Raw genomic sequence first — 21,834 nt, 5'->3', positions numbered from 1 at the left:
AGTATGGAGATTCCTCAGAAAATTGGGAATGGAACCACCATTTGACCCAGCTATCCCTCTCCTTGGTTTATACCCGAAGGACTTAAAATCAGCATACTATTAGTGACATAGTCACATCAATGTTTATAACAGCTCAATTCACGATAGCTAGACTGTGGAACCAACCTAGGTGTCTCTCAATAGATGAATGGATAAATAAAATGTGGTATATATATTCAATGTAATATTACTCAGCTTTAAAGAAGAGTGAAATTATGGTATTTGCCAGTAAATTGTTGGAGTGGAGAATATCATGCTAAGCGAAATAAGCCAATCCCACAAAATGTGGATGCTAATTCACAGTCAGGCAGGGGTGGGGGGCACTAGGGAAGAATAGTGTTACCTTAGATTAGGTAGTGGGAAGTGATGGGTGGTAAGGGGAGGGGATGTGGGGATAGGAGAGGTAGAGAATGAAACACACGTTATTGTTGTATGTATATATGTGACTACATGACCAATATACTTCAACATGTATGCTCAGAAAAATGAGAAATTACCCCATTTATGTATGACATATCAACATGCATAAATGCATTCTACTGTCATGAGTAATTAAAAGAAATTAAAAATTTTTTTTAAATATACAAACAACAAAAGTGTTGGCGAAGATATAGGGGAAAAGTCACGCTCGTACACTGCTGGTGGGACTGCAAATTGGTGAAGTCAATATGGAAAGCAGTATGGAGATTTCTTGGAAAACTGGGAATGGAACCACCATTTGACCCAGCTATTCCACTCCTCAGTCTGTACCGAAAGTAAAAACAGTGTCCTACAGGGTCACAGCCACATCAGTGTTTATAGAAGAACAATTCACAATAGCTAAACTGTAGAACCAACATAGATGCCTGTCAGTAAATGAACGGATAAAGAAAATGTGGCATATATACACAATGGGACATATTACTCAGCAATAAAAGAGAATAAAACCATGGCATTTGCAGGTAAATGGATGGAGTTGGAGAATATAATGCTAAGTGAAGTTAGCCAATCCCCAAAACCAAACATGAATGTTTTCTCTGATATAAGGAGGCTGATTCATAATGGGGTTGAGGGTAGAGCAAGGGAGGATTAGAGGAACTCTAGATAGGGCAAAGGGGAGGGAGGGGACATGGGGGTAGCAAAGATGGTGCAGTAAGATGGACATCATTACCATAAGTACATCTATGAAGACAGGGATGGTGTGACTCTAATTTGTGTACAACCAGAGAAATGAAGAGGTGGGCTCTATATGTGTAATATGAATCATAATGCATTCTGCTATCATGTATAACAAATAGAATTTTAAAAAACCCTGTGCTTCCCCCCCACCCCCAATCGGGCTTCACCGAGGGGTTGGAGCACAGGGATATTTTAGTGGGTTCCCCGCTGTCATTTGCAACCAGAGGCTCCTCTGGCCCATTTTCTTACCCTAGGCATATTGGTATCCAATGGAGGAGCCCTTTCTATCATTTTCTTTAGGTTTCCTTGAAGATCCCTTTGCATAGGTGCCAACAAAACACAGGTGGACTTTTATTTCCGTCCCTCCGAGGCATTTATATACCATAAAGGCATTGTCAACTAGTGGTGAGGGGTTAGGGTTAGGGTTAGTCAGATATCTCTTTTAACAAACACATTTATGAAGATTAATCCCTTTTATGTTAAAACTAATTTACCCATTTCCATCTTAGGTTACTCATGAAAACCAAGGTGTCAAACAAGTCCAGTTAACACTTATTAAATCATTTATTCCTACCAGAGGAAAATCCTTGAAAGCAATGGACGTTGTACTATAAACCTTTTATAGAAACCAACACCGATTGGTGGCCCCTAGAAAAACACGTGAGGTAGTGATTTCAAGGGCTCTTTACTCTTACCAACTCAGATGGGTCCTTTGTGTTTAAGTTTTATTTCCATCACGTGAACTGAAAGGCATTTGGTCCATTCATTAAGTCTGTGAGTTCTCATTTGTCTCTAAGGCAGCGTTGACACCGTGAGGCGATGTAGACACAGCTACAGCACACAGGTGTGCACATATGCAGAAGACACAGGAAGCAAAGGTTTGGTAGCTCTTCACCAGGTATTAAGTTCCTACAGTAGGAGGCAAAGGAACCATCGTAGTTAACCCTTTAGAAATTAAAATAGAGCCTGTCCAGATCTAACCAGTATGACCCGATGTGGAAAGGACCTGTGAGTTGGGGACCTCAGGAGTAGGGTCTGCACCCAAGGTTCAGGTGGCCACTGTCCTCCCTGGGGCAGATTTACTCCCACCATCACCGCTGTTGGTTTTCCCTGCTTAGGACTCTTCAAAGGGATCTTTCCATCGTCCTTCCCTGCCCCAGGCCTAGAATTTTTATTTTTTAATATTTATTTTTTAGTTTTAGGTGGACACAATTCATTTATTTATTTATTTTAATGTGGTGCTGAGGATCGAATCCAGGGCCTCACGCATGCTAGGAAAGCCCTCTACCACTGAGCCACAACCCCAGCCCCAGGCCTAGAATTTTTTTTAATGTTTATTTTTTAGTTTTAGGTGGACACAGTATCTATTTTTTATTTTTACGTGGTGCTGAGGATCGAACCCAGTGCCTTATGCATGCTAGGCAAGCGCTCTACCACTGAGCCACAACCGCAGCCCCAAGGCCTAGAATTTTTTTTTTTTTTTTTTTAGAGAGAGAGAATTCTTCAATATTCATTTTTTAGTTCTTGGCAGACACAACATCTTTGTTTGTATGTGGTGCTGAGGCTCGAACCCGGGCCGCACGCATGCCAGGCGAGCGCACTACCGCTTGAGCCACATCCCCAGCCCCGGCCTAGAATTTTTATTCCCCACTTTTTAGAGGTTCCTGTATTTGAGTTTCCACCGTGTATTCAGCCCCCCTTCGCTGGCCACCCCGGACCCCCTGTGCTCCTGCCCACCCGCCATCCTGCTCTCCAGGGTGTGGGCTCATGTTCCTCAGTCCCACTCACCACCCCTGGGACATCCTGATCTCCAAGGAAGCAGATTTGCCTACCTTGGTCCGTGCAGGGAGTGACTGGTCACCACGGTGCTTGCTTGGCCTTTTCCGCATGTTGTGGTCCACTGTCAGCCGCAGAGGTCTCGGGTTTCCTCCCCCACTCCAAGGCAACAGGCAGCGGATGTGTCTCCTCTAAGGAGGGAGACCCCAGGACCCCCTCGGAAAAGTATGGAGCCCCATGTTGGGCCCCTCCTGGGAGCCTCAAGAAATCAAAGAAGGGCAGCAAGGCAGCACACCTGGGCGGGCAGTCCCTGCTCTGACCCCGATGCAGCACTGCCCCTTGCTCTGGTGAGTTCAGAGCTGTCGTCTATGGTCTGGGAAGGGCTGTCGTTAAGTGACTGCGATTGGATCTCACATCCCAGTTAAGGCTAAAGACGATTTCGGAAATGCGCACTGCCCTTTCTATTTCTCACACCCAGGAGCGTGTGTAAGGCAACGCAGGAGAGCTCACGGAGCAGGAACTGGGTTGTGAGAGCCTTGCCCTAATCACACCTTATGCCCTGATGGGCGTAGGTGGGGGTACCTGCGGGAGGTGGTCTGTTCCTCACACCCAGGAGCGTGTGCAGGAGAGCTCACGGAGCAGGAACTGGGTTGTGAGAGCCTCGCCCTAATCACTCCTTATGCCCTGATGGGCGTAGGTGGGGTACCTGCGGGAGGCGGTCTGTCCCTGTGGAGCAGAGCCTCTGGCTGTTGTCCTGGACCCTCTCCCTGCTGGTCTCCTCTGCCCCACCCTGGGCCCTAGGGGATGCAGTTGGCTGTCTGGGGACCAAGCCCTCCCCAAAGTGAGTTTCTCTCCTTAACATTGCTCGTCAGGCCTTTTTGTCACAGCACTGAAAAAGCTGACTGACACGGCCCTCTCCCCTTTTCGGGGTTGGGTTGCTCTCTGTGTGTTCCGGAAGCACGCGGACCTCTTCTGCACTCTGGGCTGTGCCTTCTCACTGTCCAGTTGGGGGGAGCCAAGTGCAGTTGCTCCAGTGCAGTCCCATTCCTCAGTCCTGTCCCTGCAGATTTCTCTGTGGCATCTGAGAGAACTTTCCCTCCTCCAGAGCCATGAACGTGTTCTCTGTGTTACCTGCAGGGCTTGCATGTCGGCTACACGCCTCCGGTTCCTGCCACCAGGCTGCAGGGCCTGCTGTGAATGGTGGCTGAGTTTCTGGGCTTTCCGCAGAGCCGTGCACTTGTCTCCCACCTTCACCTCTGTGTGCACTGAGGTCTGCTGGGCAGGTGGGAGGTGGGCTGCTCCCACAGGTGAGCTGTGGGTCTGTGTCCACCAGTGTCCGTCTTTCCATTGTTGCCCAAAGATCCATCCTTGTCCCGAATGCCAATCCAATAATGAGGACACAGTTTTAAGAAAAAAGCAAATAAGTTTTGTTGCCTTGGTAACAAAGGGGAAACACAGGACTTTGTCCCAGAATCTGTGATTCTTCCCATAGGGTTCAGGGGTTTTTAAAGAGGCTGCATTCCACGTGTTCTCTGGGTTGTAATTCACTCGTCAATTTGGGAGAAGGTCATTTCTGAGATGTGCTGGTGCTATCCCAAGTCTGAATCACTCTGTACCTGTGGTGGGTGTGCTCAAGGGCAGATAACTCTGCATGGGGTGAGGACCAAAGATAATCCTGTTTCCCTGAGGTGAGGGCGGAGGAGGAGAGAGGAAGAGAAGGAAACATGTCCTTCAAAGCAAGTCCCAGAGCAGAGCAGCAAGGCGAAGTTCAAAGCCTAAAGTGGACTGGGCTACGAATCCTTCCCATTCTGGGCCCTTCCTGTTTTCTTTGTGTTTCGCCCTGTCTCTGTAGATCGAATCAGGGAGCCCTGATGTTTTACCACATTGGTCATTTCCAGTCTTGACAAGGTGCAGGAGCCTTGCATATGTTTTAGCAGTTGTATTTGAAGCTATCTGATGGTCCTTGGTGCTGTTGTGGATAGGTTGGGTTTTGTAATTTTGAAAAGTAGTTGACTTTGTGCCGTGACCTTGCTAAGCTCTCATATTCTAATTGTTGGCAGATGGATCGAGGTCTTCGACATCTGTGCAGTGACAAGATGGCCTCTTCCTGTCTGGTCAGAAGGCCTCTGTGTCTTCTCCTTTCTGTTTTATTCTTCCTCTCGAGGACCTTGCTGCAATGCAGCTCTACAGTGACGTCTGCAGCTCCCGGTCGGCCTCCACTTCTCCATCAAGTACCATGATCTCTAGAGGAACCCCATGGTCTGGTGACTTCGTCAGCCCACCCTAGTCTGAATGGGCTGACGGGGTGGGGAGGGCAAGCAGGTGGGCCAGGCTGGAAGAGGGCCACTGGGGTCAGCCCTGGGAGGCGCCCCTTCCTGCAGCCCCTCCCCCTTCTCACCTGAGCTCAGCTCCCTCCAGGATGTGCTGCATCACTGTGGCCCCCAGCAGTGGGACAGCTGTCTGTGGGCTGAGGCCTCCCGACCTGGGAGCCCCAACCAAATCCCTCCTCCTCTAAGTTGTCCCTGTTAGCTACTCTGGTCACAGTGACAGAGCAGCTAACTCAAACAAGGTTTGGTTGAACTTTATTCCATTGTCCACTTGGGTCCGACAGGTCCTGGATGAGGTTATGGGTGAGTTCCTTCATTTCTCTTTGCGATGAGCTTTGTATGAATGGTATGGATCTTTATGAGATGTTTCAGTATTTGTTGAACGTGGTTGTATGATTTTTCTGCTGGGTTGGTTAATGTGAATTGCATAGATTTTAATAGAAATTCTAACCTGCACTTCTGTAATATTTCCTACCAACTCAGTCATAATGCATCATTTTTGTGTGTGTTACAAGTGTTTATTTCTTAGCATTTTATATGTTTGTAGCTGTGTTCATGAGAGGTTGCTTATCAGTTCCTTGCTTATCAGTTCTTGCTTTTACTATTATGACTATGCTGGCCTTAAGAGGAACTGAGCATCATTCCCTCTTTCTATATTTCCTGGCAAAGTTCATCTAACATGAATACTATTTTTCTTTAAATGTCCTATGAAATTTATTGTTATAGCCAACTGACTCTCAGATTTTCTTTGTGCAAAGGTCTTCGATGACATATCCAATTTTTAAACTCATTCATCCGATGCTCTCCCTGGGTCAGTTTAGGTAGGTGGTGTTGTGAGAAACGTGTGTTTTCTTACACATCCTTGACTTCCTGGTGTGCTGCTGTTGTCCCAGCCTCTGCTGAGTGCTTTGATGTCTGTGAAATCCTAGTGCTGGCCCCTTTTACCCTGACGCTATCATTCACATGTGCCCTCTCTCTCTGTCTTTCTGTCTTCACTTGCGTTTTAGTTTTTCTCGGGCAGTCTCCCCAGGTTTACTAGTCTGTGAGAACAACCTTTGGACTTCATGGCTGCTGTCCTGCCCGTTGAATATCTGTTTTTCTGTTTCCTTCACCTTTGGTAATCTTATTTTCCTGTCTTCATTTTTCTTTGGGTTTAATTTGTTACTCTTTTTCTGGTTTTATTAGATACCTGAATCATTGACTTCAGCCTTCTAACACAGACGTTTATAACTATACGTTTCCTTCTAAATACAACTATAACTACATCCTGTAAGTTTTGACATTCAGTCTAACAATCTTTGTCTTTTAATTATTTTGGTCTGTTTATATTTAATGTAATTATTAATACATATAGACTAAAATCCATCTTTGCATTGTATAAATCCTAATTATCCCAAATATTCTGGCTCCACTTTCTTGCTTTAGATTGCTTTTCAACGTTCAGTTCCCCTTCCTGCCAGCGTGGTGTGCTGATCACTGTTTTCCCTTCCTTTATGGAGTGCCCTGGGGATCACAACAGCCATCTTCCGTCTGTCAAAGCAAGAGTTACTGAATTGGTATCTGCCTGTCCCAAGACAGTGTGAGGGTCTCAGGTATCGTCATCCTCTGCCTCACGTTGGACTCAGGCTCACCCTTGTGTTTAAGACTCTCGAGATGCTGCTGTTACTTCCCACGGTGAGGGCCGCCCACACGTCTCCCTTCCCTCCCTCTCCATGTCTGTCTGAACTTGCACCTTCATGGTTTTCTTTCACGATTGGCTCTATGCAGGTCTAATGGCGGTGAAGTTTTGTGTGAAACTTGATTTCATGTTAATCTTTGAAGATTGTTTTTGATGAGTGTATGGACTTCTCAGCATCTGAAGATTCCACTCCCTTAACTTTTCTGTTAATCTCCAAAGACCAGTCCTACTGGACACTTCTTTGAAGAGGATCTTTTTCTCTGGCTACTTCTATGATTCTCTCTTTGTGTTTTTGAAGTTTTGCTGCAATGTACTTTACTGTGGCCTTCCTTCATCTATTCTGCTTGGGTTTGTGATTGTTAACGACTGTGTTCTGCAAACTTCTGAGAGTTGTTAGAGCTAATTTTCTTAGCTTTGTGCCCAGTAATGCTACTTTGTGCCCAGTCCCTCCATTCAGCTGAGACTTTGGGTGCCCCGTGAGGTCCTTCCCCATGTCCCCAGGCTTCTCACTCTCTCTGTGCGCATGTCCCTCCTGCGCGCCTGCTATGGGTAGGATTTATTCTTCTGACCTGTCATCCACTTTACTAATTTGTCCCCCACCTGCAAAGTGACTGCTGTTAACCTTGACCCTTGGGGTTTGATTCATGTATTGATGTCCAGTTCCAGAGCTTCCCCTGGCTTGTTCACAGGGTTTCCTGGGGGCTTCTCATCTCCCCTGTGCGTGGCGCAGTCATTTTAGAGCGAGGCTACAACTCGGCTTTCCTACCTCTCGATTTCCTGGTTTTCTCGTGCTTCCTGTCTCCTGCCTGCCTAGTGTTTGAGGTCACCTGTTGAACAGCGTGTAAACTGCTCTGGGGCGCTGTGGGACCTGGGGCAGCAGCACAGCCCTTCACAATGGGCCCTGTGGTTGAGCAGAGGTGAGGCTCCATCTTAATTGTCTGGGAGCTGAGTCAGAGTTGGGTTTATGTCTGGCCACCCGACCTGCAGGGTGCCCACCTGGTGGTCCCACCAGAGCTTTTCCTCCTCCTCGGTGCCTTCCAGTTCCGTGGCCCTGCCCTGTCTGCCTGCCTCTCCTCCCATCTGTAGGTGCTCTAGAGAAGAGGCTCCCTCTGCACCTGGGCCTGCCTGCCGCGCCCTCCCTCTCTCAGCAGGAGCTTGGAGTGGTGCCCAGGCCTCCTGGGTGTTCACTGGGACTCCCCGCGGCACGGTGGCTCGCAGTTGGGGTTCGGGACAGGGTGTGCTTGGGCCAGTCCTCCCCACGCAGCCTCTCTGTGCGGCTCTGTGCTTCGTTTTGTCTGGAGGGGAGATGCCCTGGGGATCAGCCTCCCTGTGGTTTTTAGGTGGCAGGACTGAGATCTGGCCTTTAATCAATCCTCGTTACACTTGAAGCATTTTCAAAGGGGACTTTAAAAAAAAAAAGCCCTTATGCTTGAAAAGGAATTAAATAACTATCAAGCAAATTCAGTTCTTAAGTTTATTTTTAATGTAGAGATTGCCATTACACAAAGCTAATTCTCAGGTGGAGTCAGGATGTGGTCTAATTTGTACTACTAATTGGGCAGCATTACGTGGTCCTCAGCAGCCTGCCCTGGGGCTTCCAGGGTGCGCCTCCTGCACAGACCGTGCTGGGTGCAGGGCTGACGCGGCCACCACCCTGCCTGGCCCACTCCTTCCACCCACCCACCCCAGGGCTCCTGGTGCCCCAGTGTCCCTGCTGCTTGCTGTTCCTCGGCCGTGAGGAATATAGTGGTTGTTTGTCAGGATTTAGGTCCAAACATCAGACATGAGCTCATCAATCTGAACCACAACTAACCAACAAATAACCCGATTCCTGATTGCTGAAACGCAACTCAGTAAATTACTTCCTCATAGTTTACCAGAATCTTCCCATAAAAATATCATCAGTGGGCTCACGGAATATAAAAAGACTCCAGAAAGCATTTGGGGTCTGCTTACGCGTCCAGAGCAATGTGGCCTGACTGCTCTCAGCTGAGCCGCTGCCGGCTGAGCAGGCACAGGCGGGGCTTCCTGCTCTGGCTCTGGGTGGTCAGGTTTCCTGTCCGTGCCCAGCTGTGTACGGTGGGCACTTGGCAGGTCTGAGCGTGGCAGGGCTGGCGAGACCAGTGGCAAACAGCCTCTAGGGTGCCGGAGTCGGTGGCCCAGGGCACCTGGCCTCTGAGGGAATCCTGTGGTCACAGCTTCCAGCCCCCGTTTGTGAGGCAGATGGAGACTACACAAAGGTGCATCCGGTGCTTAAGTATTCAGCTGCATAGTGCAAAGCACCTGTTTTTTAGTGTCTTGGGGTTTTTTTTTAAATGAACTTCTGATCAAATGTTTAGTAAAAAGTTTGCAGACATTCACGTACGACCATCGTAGGTCCTGCTGCAGTTTGCTCTCGGCTCCTCACACCACGCAGCGCTGTGCATGGAACTAAACACTGAATCCTGAAGAGTGGCCGGCAGTTTTCATGGCCTGTATCAGGAGCGCACTCTTTAATCAGTCAGACTTGTATTTCAGTCAACTCTACTTGGCATCCAAAGAGGCCCCGTCTGCCCTGAGCACAGGCTCCTGCCCCTCCCTCTGGGGAGAAGTGTGCTCTGCAAACTGCTGAGCAGCGGCACCATGGCAGAGAGGCCCTGGGTTTGGGTCCCGCTCTGCAAAATAAGTAGGTCAGAAGTTAAAAGTAAGTAAAGAAGGTGCAGAAAGCCAGAGCTTGAGGTCAGAGCCCTGGTCTTGGAGGCAGCTCTGTCCCGATGTGGAGGCCCACCTCCTGCAGGCCAGAGGACAGTAGGGACTCATCACGGGGACCGGCTCTCAGACTGCAGCCCAGTGGCCTCCACCCTCCTGCCCTGCTCCCGCCCGGGGGAACGTGGACACAGACCCACATGCCTGGGGTGTGTCTCTGACACTCCCATCCTGGTCCCTGGTGGCTGGGACTGTGTGGAACCTCACAAAGGTGCCAGTGGATCAAGTGGGTGAAGGATAATAATTAGGAGGTAATTTTTTTAAAAGGGGAAATTTTAAAAATTTGCTGTCCTTTTAGTGATTTTTTTTCTTTCTAGAACTTTCCTTTAAGAGGAGAATTCTGGGTGGGTGAGTACATGCAGGGAGAGGCAAACTGGGTGGTAGGTCACAGTCTGAGAACTCTGCCTGAACTATAGACCAGCAGACAGGTCTGCTTGCCCTGCTGGGGCTCCTGCGGGCGCCTGCCAGGGAGCGGCCTGAGCTGCAGGGCTCTCATCCACCCGGGGACCCGCTTTCCAGGACCGAGACAGTGACACCTGGAGTACCATGGGGTAACCTGGTCTGCCCATTGTAAGCTCTGCTCTCGTCCTGAATGGACCTCTGCCACCTTCCTCTGAAGGGCCTGAAGGGCCATGCCCGCTCACTGCCATCAGATGACAGTTACCTGGGGTGTGTGGTAAAGGTGGCAAGGAAACTTATTTCTCTAAAGATGTTACCCGTTGATCACAGTTTCTCAAAATCACCATGGAACCTCACATCAGGATAGATTCCAGGTACATCATGAAACATGGAAAAGCAATGTGATGGTGTGGAGGTGAGGTGTCCCCCAAGAGCTCTCGTGTGAGACAGTGCAGAAAGGTTTGGTGGTGAGAGCCTTAACCCAGTCGGTGAATTAACCCCCTCAGAGGGAGTCCCTGGGTGGTGACTGAGTGGTGGGTGTGGCTGGAGCAGGTGGGGATGAGACTTAGCTGGCAAGTGGAGACCTCTCTGTTCCTGAGCATCATGGGAGCCGCTTCCCTGTGCCACAATCTTCTGCCATGATGTCCTGCCTCACCTTGAGCCCTGAGGAGTGGAGCCAGCCTCTTATGGACTGAGACCTCTGAAGCTGTGAGCCCCTAAATGCACCTCCTCTACAGTTGTTCTGGTCAGATCCTCTAGTCATAGCAGCAAAAAAGCTGACTAAAACAGCAGTATAGCAAATAATTGAATAAAACCTAGCACCAGAGCAGTAAGAATAAGCTAAAAATGATTTTTTCAATCAAACTTTCTTTTTTTTTTTTTTTTTTTTTGGCGATAGTGGCTGTTGAGCCCAAAGCCTGGCCCATGTTAAGAAAAATATTCTGCCTCTGAGCTACACCACCCAGCCCTAAAATTTTTTTGTTTTTCAAACTTTTAAAAGGAAGACCAGTCATAAATCTTCAAGGACACAGAGAAATTCCAAAGGGCAGTCCAGAGCGGGCTGCGCAGACAGGCACGGGAGCCTCTGAGTTTCCTGGGGCAGCACGAGGCAGACCTCTGTGCCTCCTCTTGGACAGTCCACAGCGGAGGCCAGTCTCCACCTCTCCGAGAGGACCGTGGCCCCCGTGTCTCCCCCCATGTGGCTGGGTGTAGGCTAGGAATACCTGCACAGCTTCCCCGTGGGGTCAGCATGCTGGGTCAGCACACAGCAGCTCTCCATACATCCATTGTCAAAGGAAGTCCCACAACTCGGTGAATAGAACGTGTGCACACAGACCCCGTGCGGCCCCCCACCCGACTGTGGGAGGCTCCTGAGGCACAATGAGCAGGGCACACCCCAAGACAAGAGAGCAGCCCAGTCCCAGGGTCCCCAAGGACATCAGAGATGCCAGCCTAGCCCCTCCATGTCACCAGGGGTGGCCCGAGACTGGGAAGCAGGGTGTCTGCACCCCTGGTGCTTGGTGGACAGGCACATTTTGGAAAGCGCTTAGAGAGATGGCCGAGCTGTGTGAGGTCTGTGCAGGTCACTCAGAACGCGGCAGCCTCGCCCGCCAATGGGTATCCATTAGCACAGCTTCTGACGGCAGCTGAGCCTCCCAGCAGGAAGCAGTCCCACATAGAGGCTCACTCTGCTGGCCCCGTGAAGTGTTTTGGGTCATTAGAAGTGCTCTGAGTGCCACGCAATACCAAGGGACATCCTCAGGGCACTCCTCAGGAGCAGGGCAGCTGCCGAGGGCCATGTGCAGAACCCTGGTGGCTGTTTTCTTCAAGTGTCAAGCACAGTTTCCACCTCGGCCACCTGGCCCAGTTTGCTCTCCAAGTGGCCCCAGGCGGAGAGGGCAGAGCCACCCTTGGACACGGGAGGCCCCGCCACTGTGTGTCTGCGGCCTTCCTGTGAAGCTGAGTGGGGTCCTTGTGCTCGCACAGAGCCTCGCCTGCCTCCCCTGCCCTGCTCACGCAGACCTGGTCTCTAGGGTGTTAAAGTGCCCTGCAGAGTGGCTGCTGTGTCACCAGCAGCCAGCGCTTCCCACCGCTGAGCCTGCGTCCAGCGGAGAACAGCGTGTCCAGTGGAGAGCAGTGCGTCCAGCGGAGAGCAGCGCGTGCTGGAAGGAGCCCTCCCGCAGCTCCCCGCCCAGGCCTCTCCCCGGGCGCCTCACCTCTGCTCTCCCTTGCCAGGTGCCGTGGCCAGCACCGAGGTCAAAATGAAGCTGCAGGAGTTCGTGCTCAATAAGAAGAAGGCCCTGGCCCACCGGAGCCTGAACCAGTGCATTTCCAGTGACCCCCGCTACTGGTACGGGTAAGTGCCATGGGCGCGGGCCCTCCCTGGAGCCTGGTGCACTGTCACCTGGCTCTGTTCTCACCTCCTCGGCAGGGGAGCCCCCAGCACTGCGGGAAGAGGGATGCAATTGGGGAGGCCTGGGCTGCGGGGGTCTGTCGGGGAGCACTGGGCCGCACTCCTGGGCAACACTAGGCCACTGTTCCTGGCCTTTTAAACTTTTTCAGAAATTATTTTTAGTTGTACATGACAATATACTGTACTTCGACATTATACACATGGGGAGTTGTCACTTCCCGTTCTTGGGGCCGTCCATGTTGTGGCGTTTCCCTGGTCGTGTGTCACGTGAGCACAGGAGAGTGATGTCCTGTTCATTCTACTCCCTTTCCCATTCCCAGCCCCTCCCTTCCCTTGTTCCCTGTTGTCTGATCCCAAATACTTCCCTGCCCCACCCCTTATTGTGTGTTAGCATCTGAACATCAGAGAGAGCAGTCAGCTTTTGGTTTTGGGGGTTGGCTTATTTCACTTAGCATGATAGTCTCCAGTTCCATCCATTTACTGGCAAATGCCATGATTTCATTTTTATTTAATGCTGAGTAGTATTCCACTGTGTGTCCACACCACATTTTCTTTATCCATATGTCTGTTGAAGGGCACCTAGGTTGGTTCCATAGTCTAGCTGTCGTGAATTGAGCCGCTATAAACACGGATGTGGGTGTGTCACTGTAGTGTGCTGATTTTAAGTCTTGGGTATCATCTGCCCAGGAGTGGGATAGCTGGGTCAAATGGTGGTCCATTCCAAGTTTTCTGAGGAATCTTCACACTGCTCTCCACAGTGGTTACACTAATTGCAGTCCCACCAGCAGTGTAAGGGTGTGCCTTTCCCCCACAGCCTCACCAGCATTTATTGTTCCTTATATTTGACAATTGCCATTCTCACTGGAGTGAGATGAAGTCTCACTGTCGTTTTAATTTGCATTTCTCTAACTGTAGTGATGGTGGACATTCCTTCATGTGTTTGTTGACCGGTTGCATTTCTTCGTCTGGAGTTGTGTTCATTTCCCTGCCTGTTTACATTGTACCCTGGTCTTCTGCACCGTGTCTTTTTGGGGCAGCAGGAGAAGCTCAGACCTGAACTCGGGCCTGAACTGTTTGCCACTGCAACCAAATGTCTACCCATATTTTAGCAGTTCCTAGGCAATAGGAAGCCCTTGATGTCTTTATTGTTGTTGTAGTAAGAGACCTCACCAGAGCCAGGTGGGCAGGACCACAGAGAGCTGGTCAGAGCCACAGGCCAACTCAGAGGGAGTCTGTGGCCGCCCTGCAGAGCCGTGCCACTCTGCAGGGGCAAAGTGAGGTGCTTCACCAGCCATCCCACAGCAGGTTCTCCCTCTGAATGTGGCTCTCTGTGCTCTCACTGAGAAAAAGCAACAGGACAGGGGTTTTGTCTTGTCTTGTTTAATGTTTTTAGTTGGTAGGTGAACAAAATACCTTTATTTTATTTATTTATTTCTATGTGATGCTGAGGATTGAACCCAGTGCCTCATACATGTAAGGCAAGTGCTCTACTGCAGAGCCCCAGCCCAAATTACATAAATTACATAAATCAAAATGTAATTAGTGATTTCATGGGTAAAAAATCAGCAGTCCTCAAGCTTCAGAAGGTACATCTAGCCGGGCCTGGTGGCACACACCCATCCTCCAGCAGCTGGGGAGGGCAGCCTCAGCAACTCGTGAGGCCCTGTCTCCAAATAAAAGACAAAAGGGCTGGGACATGGCTCAGTGCTAGAGCGCCCCTGGGTTCAACCCCAGAACAGAAGGCAGACGATTGTATCAAGAGGCAGACCTCACCGGCCTCCGCTGCCACGGTGCAGTGAGCAGCATCGGTGACAGGACTGCCCTCGTGTCCCTCACGGGTTCTTCGTCTTCACACGCTGCAGTTCACCTAAGCTGTGTGCTTATGGAGCCATGATGGGGACAGATGGGGACAGCTGGGGTGGGTGGGATGGGGAGGAGGGCTGGCAGGGTTGACCTCACTGGAGCCCTGGAGGAGAGCCATGGAGATGGGGACAGATGGGGACAGGTGGGGAGGGGTGGGATGGGGAGTAGTGGCAAGGCAGGCTGTGGAATAGGCCCTTCCTAGTCCAGAGACCCTTAGGAAGGGGCATCTTATAATTAGCTGGGCACAGGGACTTCACCGGGGTCTGGAATAGGTGCCTTCTAGTGAGGAGAGGTGGAAAGGGTTTCCTGGGTGCAAGGAGGGGAGATGGGAAGACCCCAGTGAGCAGGCACATGCAGGGTGGATACTGCCCTGGGTTTGGTGCCCGGGAGTGTCTGCTATACTCCAAAAGTTGGAGACACTCACAGTTGAAGGGGGCAACCTTGATCTCAAGGACGGTAGCCAGGTGACAAGCTTGTTTTCCTTGAGCTGGGTGACTGCAGGTTTATCATTTGAGGACCCCAAAAGTAGAATGCCTTCACTGTGGTTGGGAAATAGCACCTTCAAGCTGAGCCGAGGCCCCGGTGTCACACCACACTGAGGTGGCTCAGAGCTAGTCAGACAGCTCGAGAGCTAATGCTTCGGCAACTCTGGGGGAGGGGAGGCAAAGATCCACCAAAACAACTGTAAACCCCGAACTTGAAACATTTACCTCATCAAAATTTGAAACTTCTGAACTTCTCTTTGAAAGCCACCTTAAAAAGAAAGACATCCTTAAGAAACTCAAAGGGCCTATGGCACACGGGAGGGAGGGCAGGCGTGTGACCATCCTGCATCGGACACCATGGTTGAGCTCCTGTGCTGACTAATGCAGGTGGACAGCGGGGGGAAGAAAGCTGGGATGGAAACAGCTCCGCCCGCATGAGGCGTGGGGCACATGAGAAGACTGCCATATGGGGGTCTTCAAGGACACAGGAATCAAAGCCACAGGGCACTGGCCACGCACCCTCTGGGCTGGCTCAGCTCTAAGAGGCCAGGGTGGTGGGAAGGTGGGTGGAGTGGCCCCGCCCTGCAGGGACAGAGTTGGACAGTCTCTGGAGGTGGCTGTCCACCTGCCCTCCCCAGCAGGACACCTCTGGTATTTACCCAGGAGAAGCACAGCGTGCCCACACCCAGGCTGGTACTGTTGTGGTCACAGCACCTTTACCTGTGGCCACCAAGGGTTAATAGGTAAGCGTCCAACAAGCAGGGTACCTCCCTCACCAGGGCCGCACAGCAGCGAGAGGGCCAGTGTGACCCCGGCAGCGGCCTGGGGCTCAGGCAGCATGTGCAGATGGGGCAGACCCTCCTCTACCTGCTGCTTCCAGTTACAAGGAACCGGAGCCAGCAGAGTGAGCTGCAGAGGCCCCTGGAGGCAGGGCTGTCGGGCCTCCCTGAGCAGGGATTCTGGATGTGGACGGACACCCATGCTCCAGCCTGAAATTCGCTGGACTGCGCAGGCCACTGAGCCCGCAAAGCACGGCGCGTGCCCTTGAGGTGTGCCGACGGCAGGAGCACCAGCTTCCAGGCAACCCATGTAAAGACAGGCTGAGCACCTACTAGTAAGGGCTGCAGGCTGAAACCGCAGCGTGTTCAAACAGCTTCGCCCATTTCTTCTTGTGGCTACTAGAAAAATCTGAAGTTACACATGCAGATCTATTATAGTTCTGTTCTGTGCGTTAAACGCAAGAGTCGTATTTATATCACACACTAGTATAAGTCTGATGTAATGGGGAAGGCCAATTCTTTATAGGGTTTAAGGGACTGAGTTTGTGTTGTTTCATTCTACAGTCAAGATCATGTTTGGAAAGAAAGCAGAACAGTGTTTGTTTTTCCGTCTTCTCCAGTAAGACAGGGATTGCCTTGGGCTTTGCTATCTAATTTGTTTACCACTTGTTTACTTTAACAGTGCTGGATGAACTCAGGGCCTCATGCATGCTGGCCAATCATTCTGCTGTTGGCACACCCAGCCCTAGGGTTGTCTGGGGACCATGCTGGTGGGCCCTCCTCCAGGGCCTCCTGTGCACACCAGCCCTGGCTTCTATGAGCCAGGACCCAGGCTGGAATTGAAGTTTGCAGAAATGGAAGAGAAACCTTGGTCAGGGATGAGCTGGGTCGAGGGAGCTGTTCTGCCGTGTGGCCCTTGGAGGCAGAGGTTGGCTGGGTGTGTGTGGGGACCTGCGGGTGGTGCCGTGGGTATGTGGTGTGAGTCTGTGGGTGTGTCGGAAAAGTGTGTGTATGACATAGGGGTGTGCGAGGGCATGTGTGGGGATGGGGTTCTGCTCCCCTCTCTTGCAGATCCTCCTGCAGGGAGGCCCAAGCGTGGGTAGGGGTGTGGAATGAGCACCTGGGGCCCATTCCCTTGGGCGGCAGCTGTTGGAGGCTGCAGTGTTCGGGAAGGGCTGCTCTCCCCGCAGGTCATGAGGACTCGAGGGCACCCTCTGATGGCTCTGGACCCTCCTGAGAGGCCCACTGGGCCAGTGGGCAGCCTGGTGTCATGGCGGCCCGTGGCGGGTTGTGCATAGCTGCCCCCTGCTGCAGCTGACTGGAAGCTTTAATGCCCACAGCTCCTCTCACTGTGAGGTGGATCCTCAGATCCCCAGCAGCCAGAGCCTCGCCCTCTGACTGGGTTCCCAAGCACGCTCCATCAGGTGCAGTTACAGTGAGTGTCCCACGTGATGGGTTTAGATGGTCACATTGAAGTCATTTGCAGCTGTTGAGTGACTGTCTCTAACTCACATGACGCAAGCGAGGTCATACCGCATTTCTTACCAAGGAGCAAGAGAGAGTGAATAGAAAAGGCCCAGGCTGCCACGCTGTGCACAGGATACTAATGGGGGTGTTCGGTCGGTCCTGGGGAGAAATGGTGTGACTCTCAGATTCTGTGAGGCCACTGTGAGAGGAGGCCCCATGTCCTCATGGAATTCCAGGAAGCTCCTGTGTGGGGCCTGTGCCCATGTGCCCCGTCCCCAGACGAAGGCCCCCAGCCCTGGCTGTGTATCTGGAGCACCCTGTGGGCAGACAGGAGGAGACCTCCTCAGAGCAGAGTCCTGCCTGGGGGTGTGGCCCGAAGCTGCTTGGAGTCCTGGGGCCAGACCCGGGAGCTTGTCTCTGGGACCCCTTCTGCACGCTAAGCGTGTGCACGTTCAGATATTTGAATATACACCTGGGTGCACTCCAGAGCTCCCACGGTGGACTCCGATAACTCCAGGTGCGTGCTCGTGGAGTGCTGTGCATTCAGATGGATAATCTAGCAATTCTAAATAAGAAAGTTGGCCAGTTTGTTTCCAGCCATTAAGCAGATTATGCAGCTTAAAGACCCACAGAATATAGTACACTCCCTATCAGTGTTCAGAGCAAAACTCACCGGCAGTGTGTCCACAGAGGCCTTGTGCTGGTCGTCTTGGTTGCCCCAGGAGCTGTGAGTCCCCATGGCCCACTCCTGACTCTTCCCCTCACTCGCCTCCTCCAGCCAGCCCACTGCTGCCAGCCATGTTCAGGACTTTCGGTGGCCCCGGCCATTTGGAAAGAATATGCTTCTAGAGTGAGCCCCAGGAAGGTGTGGGTTTTTTTGTTTGTTTGTTTATTGCTTCTGACCTGCCCCTGCCCCAAGGAAGGAAAATGACAGAAGACTCGGATGAGGGCAGGTTCCGGGGGCTTCTGCTGAAGAGAATCCCCAGGGGCTCACTCTCTCAGGGAGGCAAAGAGAGCCCAGAAGTCTCCCGTGCCCATGGCCACCACCCCAACCCCGCCTCGCCTGACTGCAACCTCATCTTGGGTCCCTTGGACACGAGCCCCTCTGTCTTCCTTTGCTCTGTGCCCTGTGGACAGAGCCCCTGTGTGGCCGGTAGTGACCCTGGTGGTCAGAGAACAGCTGAGCACAGGGATCTCAGAAGAGCAGTTCTGGGTGACGTCAGAGAGGCTGTGGCACTGTCGGCCAGCTTATTGGCATCAGAGAAGAGGGGCTGTGCTGACGAGCACCACGGCTCCTGAGGAAGGGCTGCCAGAGGACTACTTGCCGGCTCAGGGGTGCCCTGGGCAAGCTGACCTGTCTCTCTCCTTTTCTCTAGGAAAACGCAGCACAGTTCTCTTGACCAGAGTTCTCCGCCCCAGAGCGGGGTGTCGGCCTCCTACAACCACCCGGTCCTAGGAATGTATGACGCCAAAGATGACTTCCCTCTTAGGAAGACAGGTCAGTGCCAAGGGCTGCTATGGCCTGGGGCTCTCTGCCCAGGCAGCTGTACCCCAGCTGTGCTGGGCCACATGCAGGATGTGCTTAGTGAGGGCTTTTCTCGTCAGAGCATCAGTTTGAAAATTCATCCCCAAGCATGACCTTCTGATTCATTCCAAAACACATAGCCCCACGCACATATGCCTGCTAGTCCTCCCTGGGTGAGGGCAGGGCCCACTGCTGTCCAGGGATGCACAGCTCTGCTCCTCAGGCAGGCATGTTCACAGGTGAGTGAGTCAGCCAACAGCCCTCTGCTGGCTCTGCGCAGTGTCCAGCAGGAGTTGGTCGGGACCCAGAGAGGGAGGAGGGCCCTGTGAGAACAAGACCCACCCTGTCCTGTGGGGGCAATCCCAGGTGTCCACAGCTCGGTGCAGGAGTTCTGTTCTGAGCAGAGCAAGAAGGGCATCAAGCCTGTTCTAGAAGCAGGAAGGCAGCACTGGAGCAGTCTGAAAAGACAACTGGATGCTGTTGGGCTTATGGTTTAACTGGGCAGTGGCTTTGGAGAGGGTCAGGGTGACTGTGGGTAGTCCATTGGGGTGGCAAGAAGGGCAGGGCCCTGAGAAGGCTGCTCCTCCTGGGGTTCTGCAGAGAGGGTGAGAGCTGAGCTGCATCAGCCTGCACGGAGGAGGGACACCCTCATCTCGCTGTGGCAGGGATAGACTTTAGACTGCACCAATTCTATGTACCCACAGAACTCCAGGCAGCTCTGGGTGGAAATGTACTAAAGGACTCAGACACCCAGCTGCTTCACCTGACAGACAGCCTGTGGGAAGCCAGGGCTCCCTGCCTTCCCAGCTGGGTGGAGGAGGCCTCGGGTCAACACGGCGTGGCCCCAGGCAGAGCCGGGGTCAGGAGCAGGGAGTTGACAGGAGGGCACCTTAGCTCAGCCCGAGTAGGGCTTGGCATTGCCTGGGGTTGTGTGATAGGGCCGCCAGGCCAGGCCAGGGGTGCCAGTGGAGGAATGGGTGTCTCCAAAAGAGTGGAGGGTGGAGTTCGGTTGTCACACAGGGCAGTTGGCTCTCACTAAGGGTCATACCCTCCTGAAAGCAGCCACAAACTCCTCCTCAGCAAGGCACAGTGCATACCTCCTGCTCCACCCGGCTCCCCAGTGGCTCCAGGTAGCCCCTGGTCGGGACAGCAGGGAGGGGGGTGGGTACGCCGGGTTCTCCCCGGCCCCAGCGAGTCACAGGCAGCAGCACTCTGAGAAGCAGAAGGCTGCGTGAGTAATTGGGAGCAAGCTCCAGGAGACTGTCCAGTGGAAGATGGCACAGTCACATGACGGTCCCTGCTGATCTCTGCAACCTCGTGGCCTACAGTCGTGGACAGAGCCCCTGCCATTTTGACGTGTTTCCGTGGCTGTGGGCCTCCTATGCTGAGCTGTCTTTCTGGAGTTAGCTGGAAGAGACGCCACAGATCTGTGTTGCAGTGTCACCTCCAGAACCCCCTTCCATGAGGACCAGAGAGGAATCTCTTTTCACCCCGGGAAGTGCTCTGGAAGGCCTTCGTTAAGATGTGATTGCATTACCAATTTCTGAGAGGCACCCTAGCACCTTAACAGTCTCACCAGGGGGCACACTTGACCACCAAGAGCAGCGTGCAGCGAGGCTCCCCAGCCGCCCGCTCAGCCTCATGGAGCAAGCCTCACAGAGCGAGGCCTCGCCCATGCTGCTGGACAGCCCGCGTGTTCCTTGGTAGCAGGAACATCATCAGTGGGAGACTGTAGTGTGAAGCGCTGCCCCTGGATTGAAGCCTCAGTCTCCAGTAGCAGGATGCCCATGTACACACCTGCGGGGCTCAGCCCACACTGGCTCACTGTGACCTTGCAGCTCAGTCTGCCTGTGCCGCGGTCTTCCAGGGCCTCCGTGGGACACCCATGTGTGCACCAGCCTTCAGGCGTTGTTGGCATGTGCTGCGGTGGACTCCCTGGACGATGGTTCACACCTGCGCCTTCCCAAGTGTCTCACCTCCCTCGTGACAAAAGCGAGTGGGCTGCCCATGCCTGATGCATCCAGGGTGGCCACTGTCACTGGGCCAGTGGGTCCAGATCAGCTGCCGGAGTCCAGTGGGCTCCTTTGCTCATGCACTGTGCTTCAGGGACACTCTTGCTCCCCTCTGGGCCTTTGCTTGTCCTCTGCAGAGTGTTCTTAGTCCACACCCGGCTTACACAGTACTCGAGAAATTCAGAAAGAAGAGTTTTGGGGAAGCTCACAATCATGGCACCAGCACTTGCTGGCATATGGTGGGCCTTCCTGCCTCAGCCTTATGTGGCAGAGGGTCAGGGTGAAGCAGCAAGCCCACCCCAGGGCGCTGCTCCACTGCTCACCTCATCCAACCCGAACTGCCTCCTGGCCCCACCTGCAAACACTTCCAGCCGTTGAATCAGGAGGTGGGACTGCAGTGTGCCTCTCAGAGGGACAGTGAAAGCACAGCCTGGGACTGCAAGTGGCGTGACCAGGAGCGCTGTCCACACGAGGCCCTTGATCCTTGTGCCTGCGGGGTCCATGTATGATGTTCCACTTTTGGAAGCAAACTTAGTTTTGCAGGTGTCCTCCGGCAGACTGCCCAGGGAGCCGTCTACCAGAGCAGTCCTCCCTTCAGCCCGTGGGCTGCCCAGTGCTCGGCCGCAGTCACGGGGTGGAGCTCAGGCAGCTTTCCTTCTTCCCTCCTGGAGCTTACACGGCAGGACAGCAGAGCTGCTGCCGGGCTCCGGGTGCTGTCCCTGGGGCACTCTCGACGTGCGCTCCATGTCTGCCCCCTGGGTTGCAGACTGCGTTCCAGCTGTGGTCTGCCCTTGCAGAACTGCCTTTTAATCTTCATCAGAAAGTAATGTCTGTGAGCCGGCCCCTACATGGGCAGGCAGCGGTCTGCTGTCCTGATGGTGCTGTCAGCTCCCGTGGGTCTGCTGGGCCAGAGTGCGCTGCCAGCACCCCTTACCCATGGGAGCTGGCCATGCTCCCGCTCTGGTCAGTTTTCTATGTGCCTGTTTCTCATGGCAGGCGGAGGAGACCCCTCTGTACTGTCAGGCTCAGCACCACTGGTCTCTGCTCTGGCTTGAGGGACATTGCTCCTGGCTGCCACTACCGGGCCCTGCCCCACAGGGTCTTCCCCAGGTTCTGTCTGCTTCACACGCGTCTCCCACTCCTTGGGGTGAGCACCCCCTGCTCCTGC

General features: G+C 52.8%; 1 protein-coding gene across 12 annotated transcripts in view; it reads left to right on the top strand.

Moving 5' to 3' along the window:
- The window catches only part of HDAC4 (histone deacetylase 4), a 270,249-nt gene that overhangs the window by 185,547 nt on the left and 62,868 nt on the right, over positions 1-21,834 (top strand). For all 12 annotated transcript variants that reach the window (XM_081260592.1, XM_081260596.1, XM_081260587.1 and 9 more), the window contains exons 5-6: positions 12,358-12,478; positions 18,506-18,627. In XM_081260592.1, coding sequence (XP_081116718.1) covers positions 12,358-12,478; positions 18,506-18,627 — 243 coding nt within the window. The remainder of the gene's footprint in view (positions 1-12,357; positions 12,479-18,505; positions 18,628-21,834) is intronic.

This window comes from Spermophilus citellus, assembly GCF_964194105.1.
Source record: "Spermophilus citellus genome assembly, chromosome: 11".
Lineage (NCBI taxonomy): Eukaryota > Metazoa > Chordata > Mammalia > Rodentia > Sciuridae > Spermophilus > Spermophilus citellus.
This window is presented reverse-complemented; position numbering and strand designations above follow the sequence as displayed.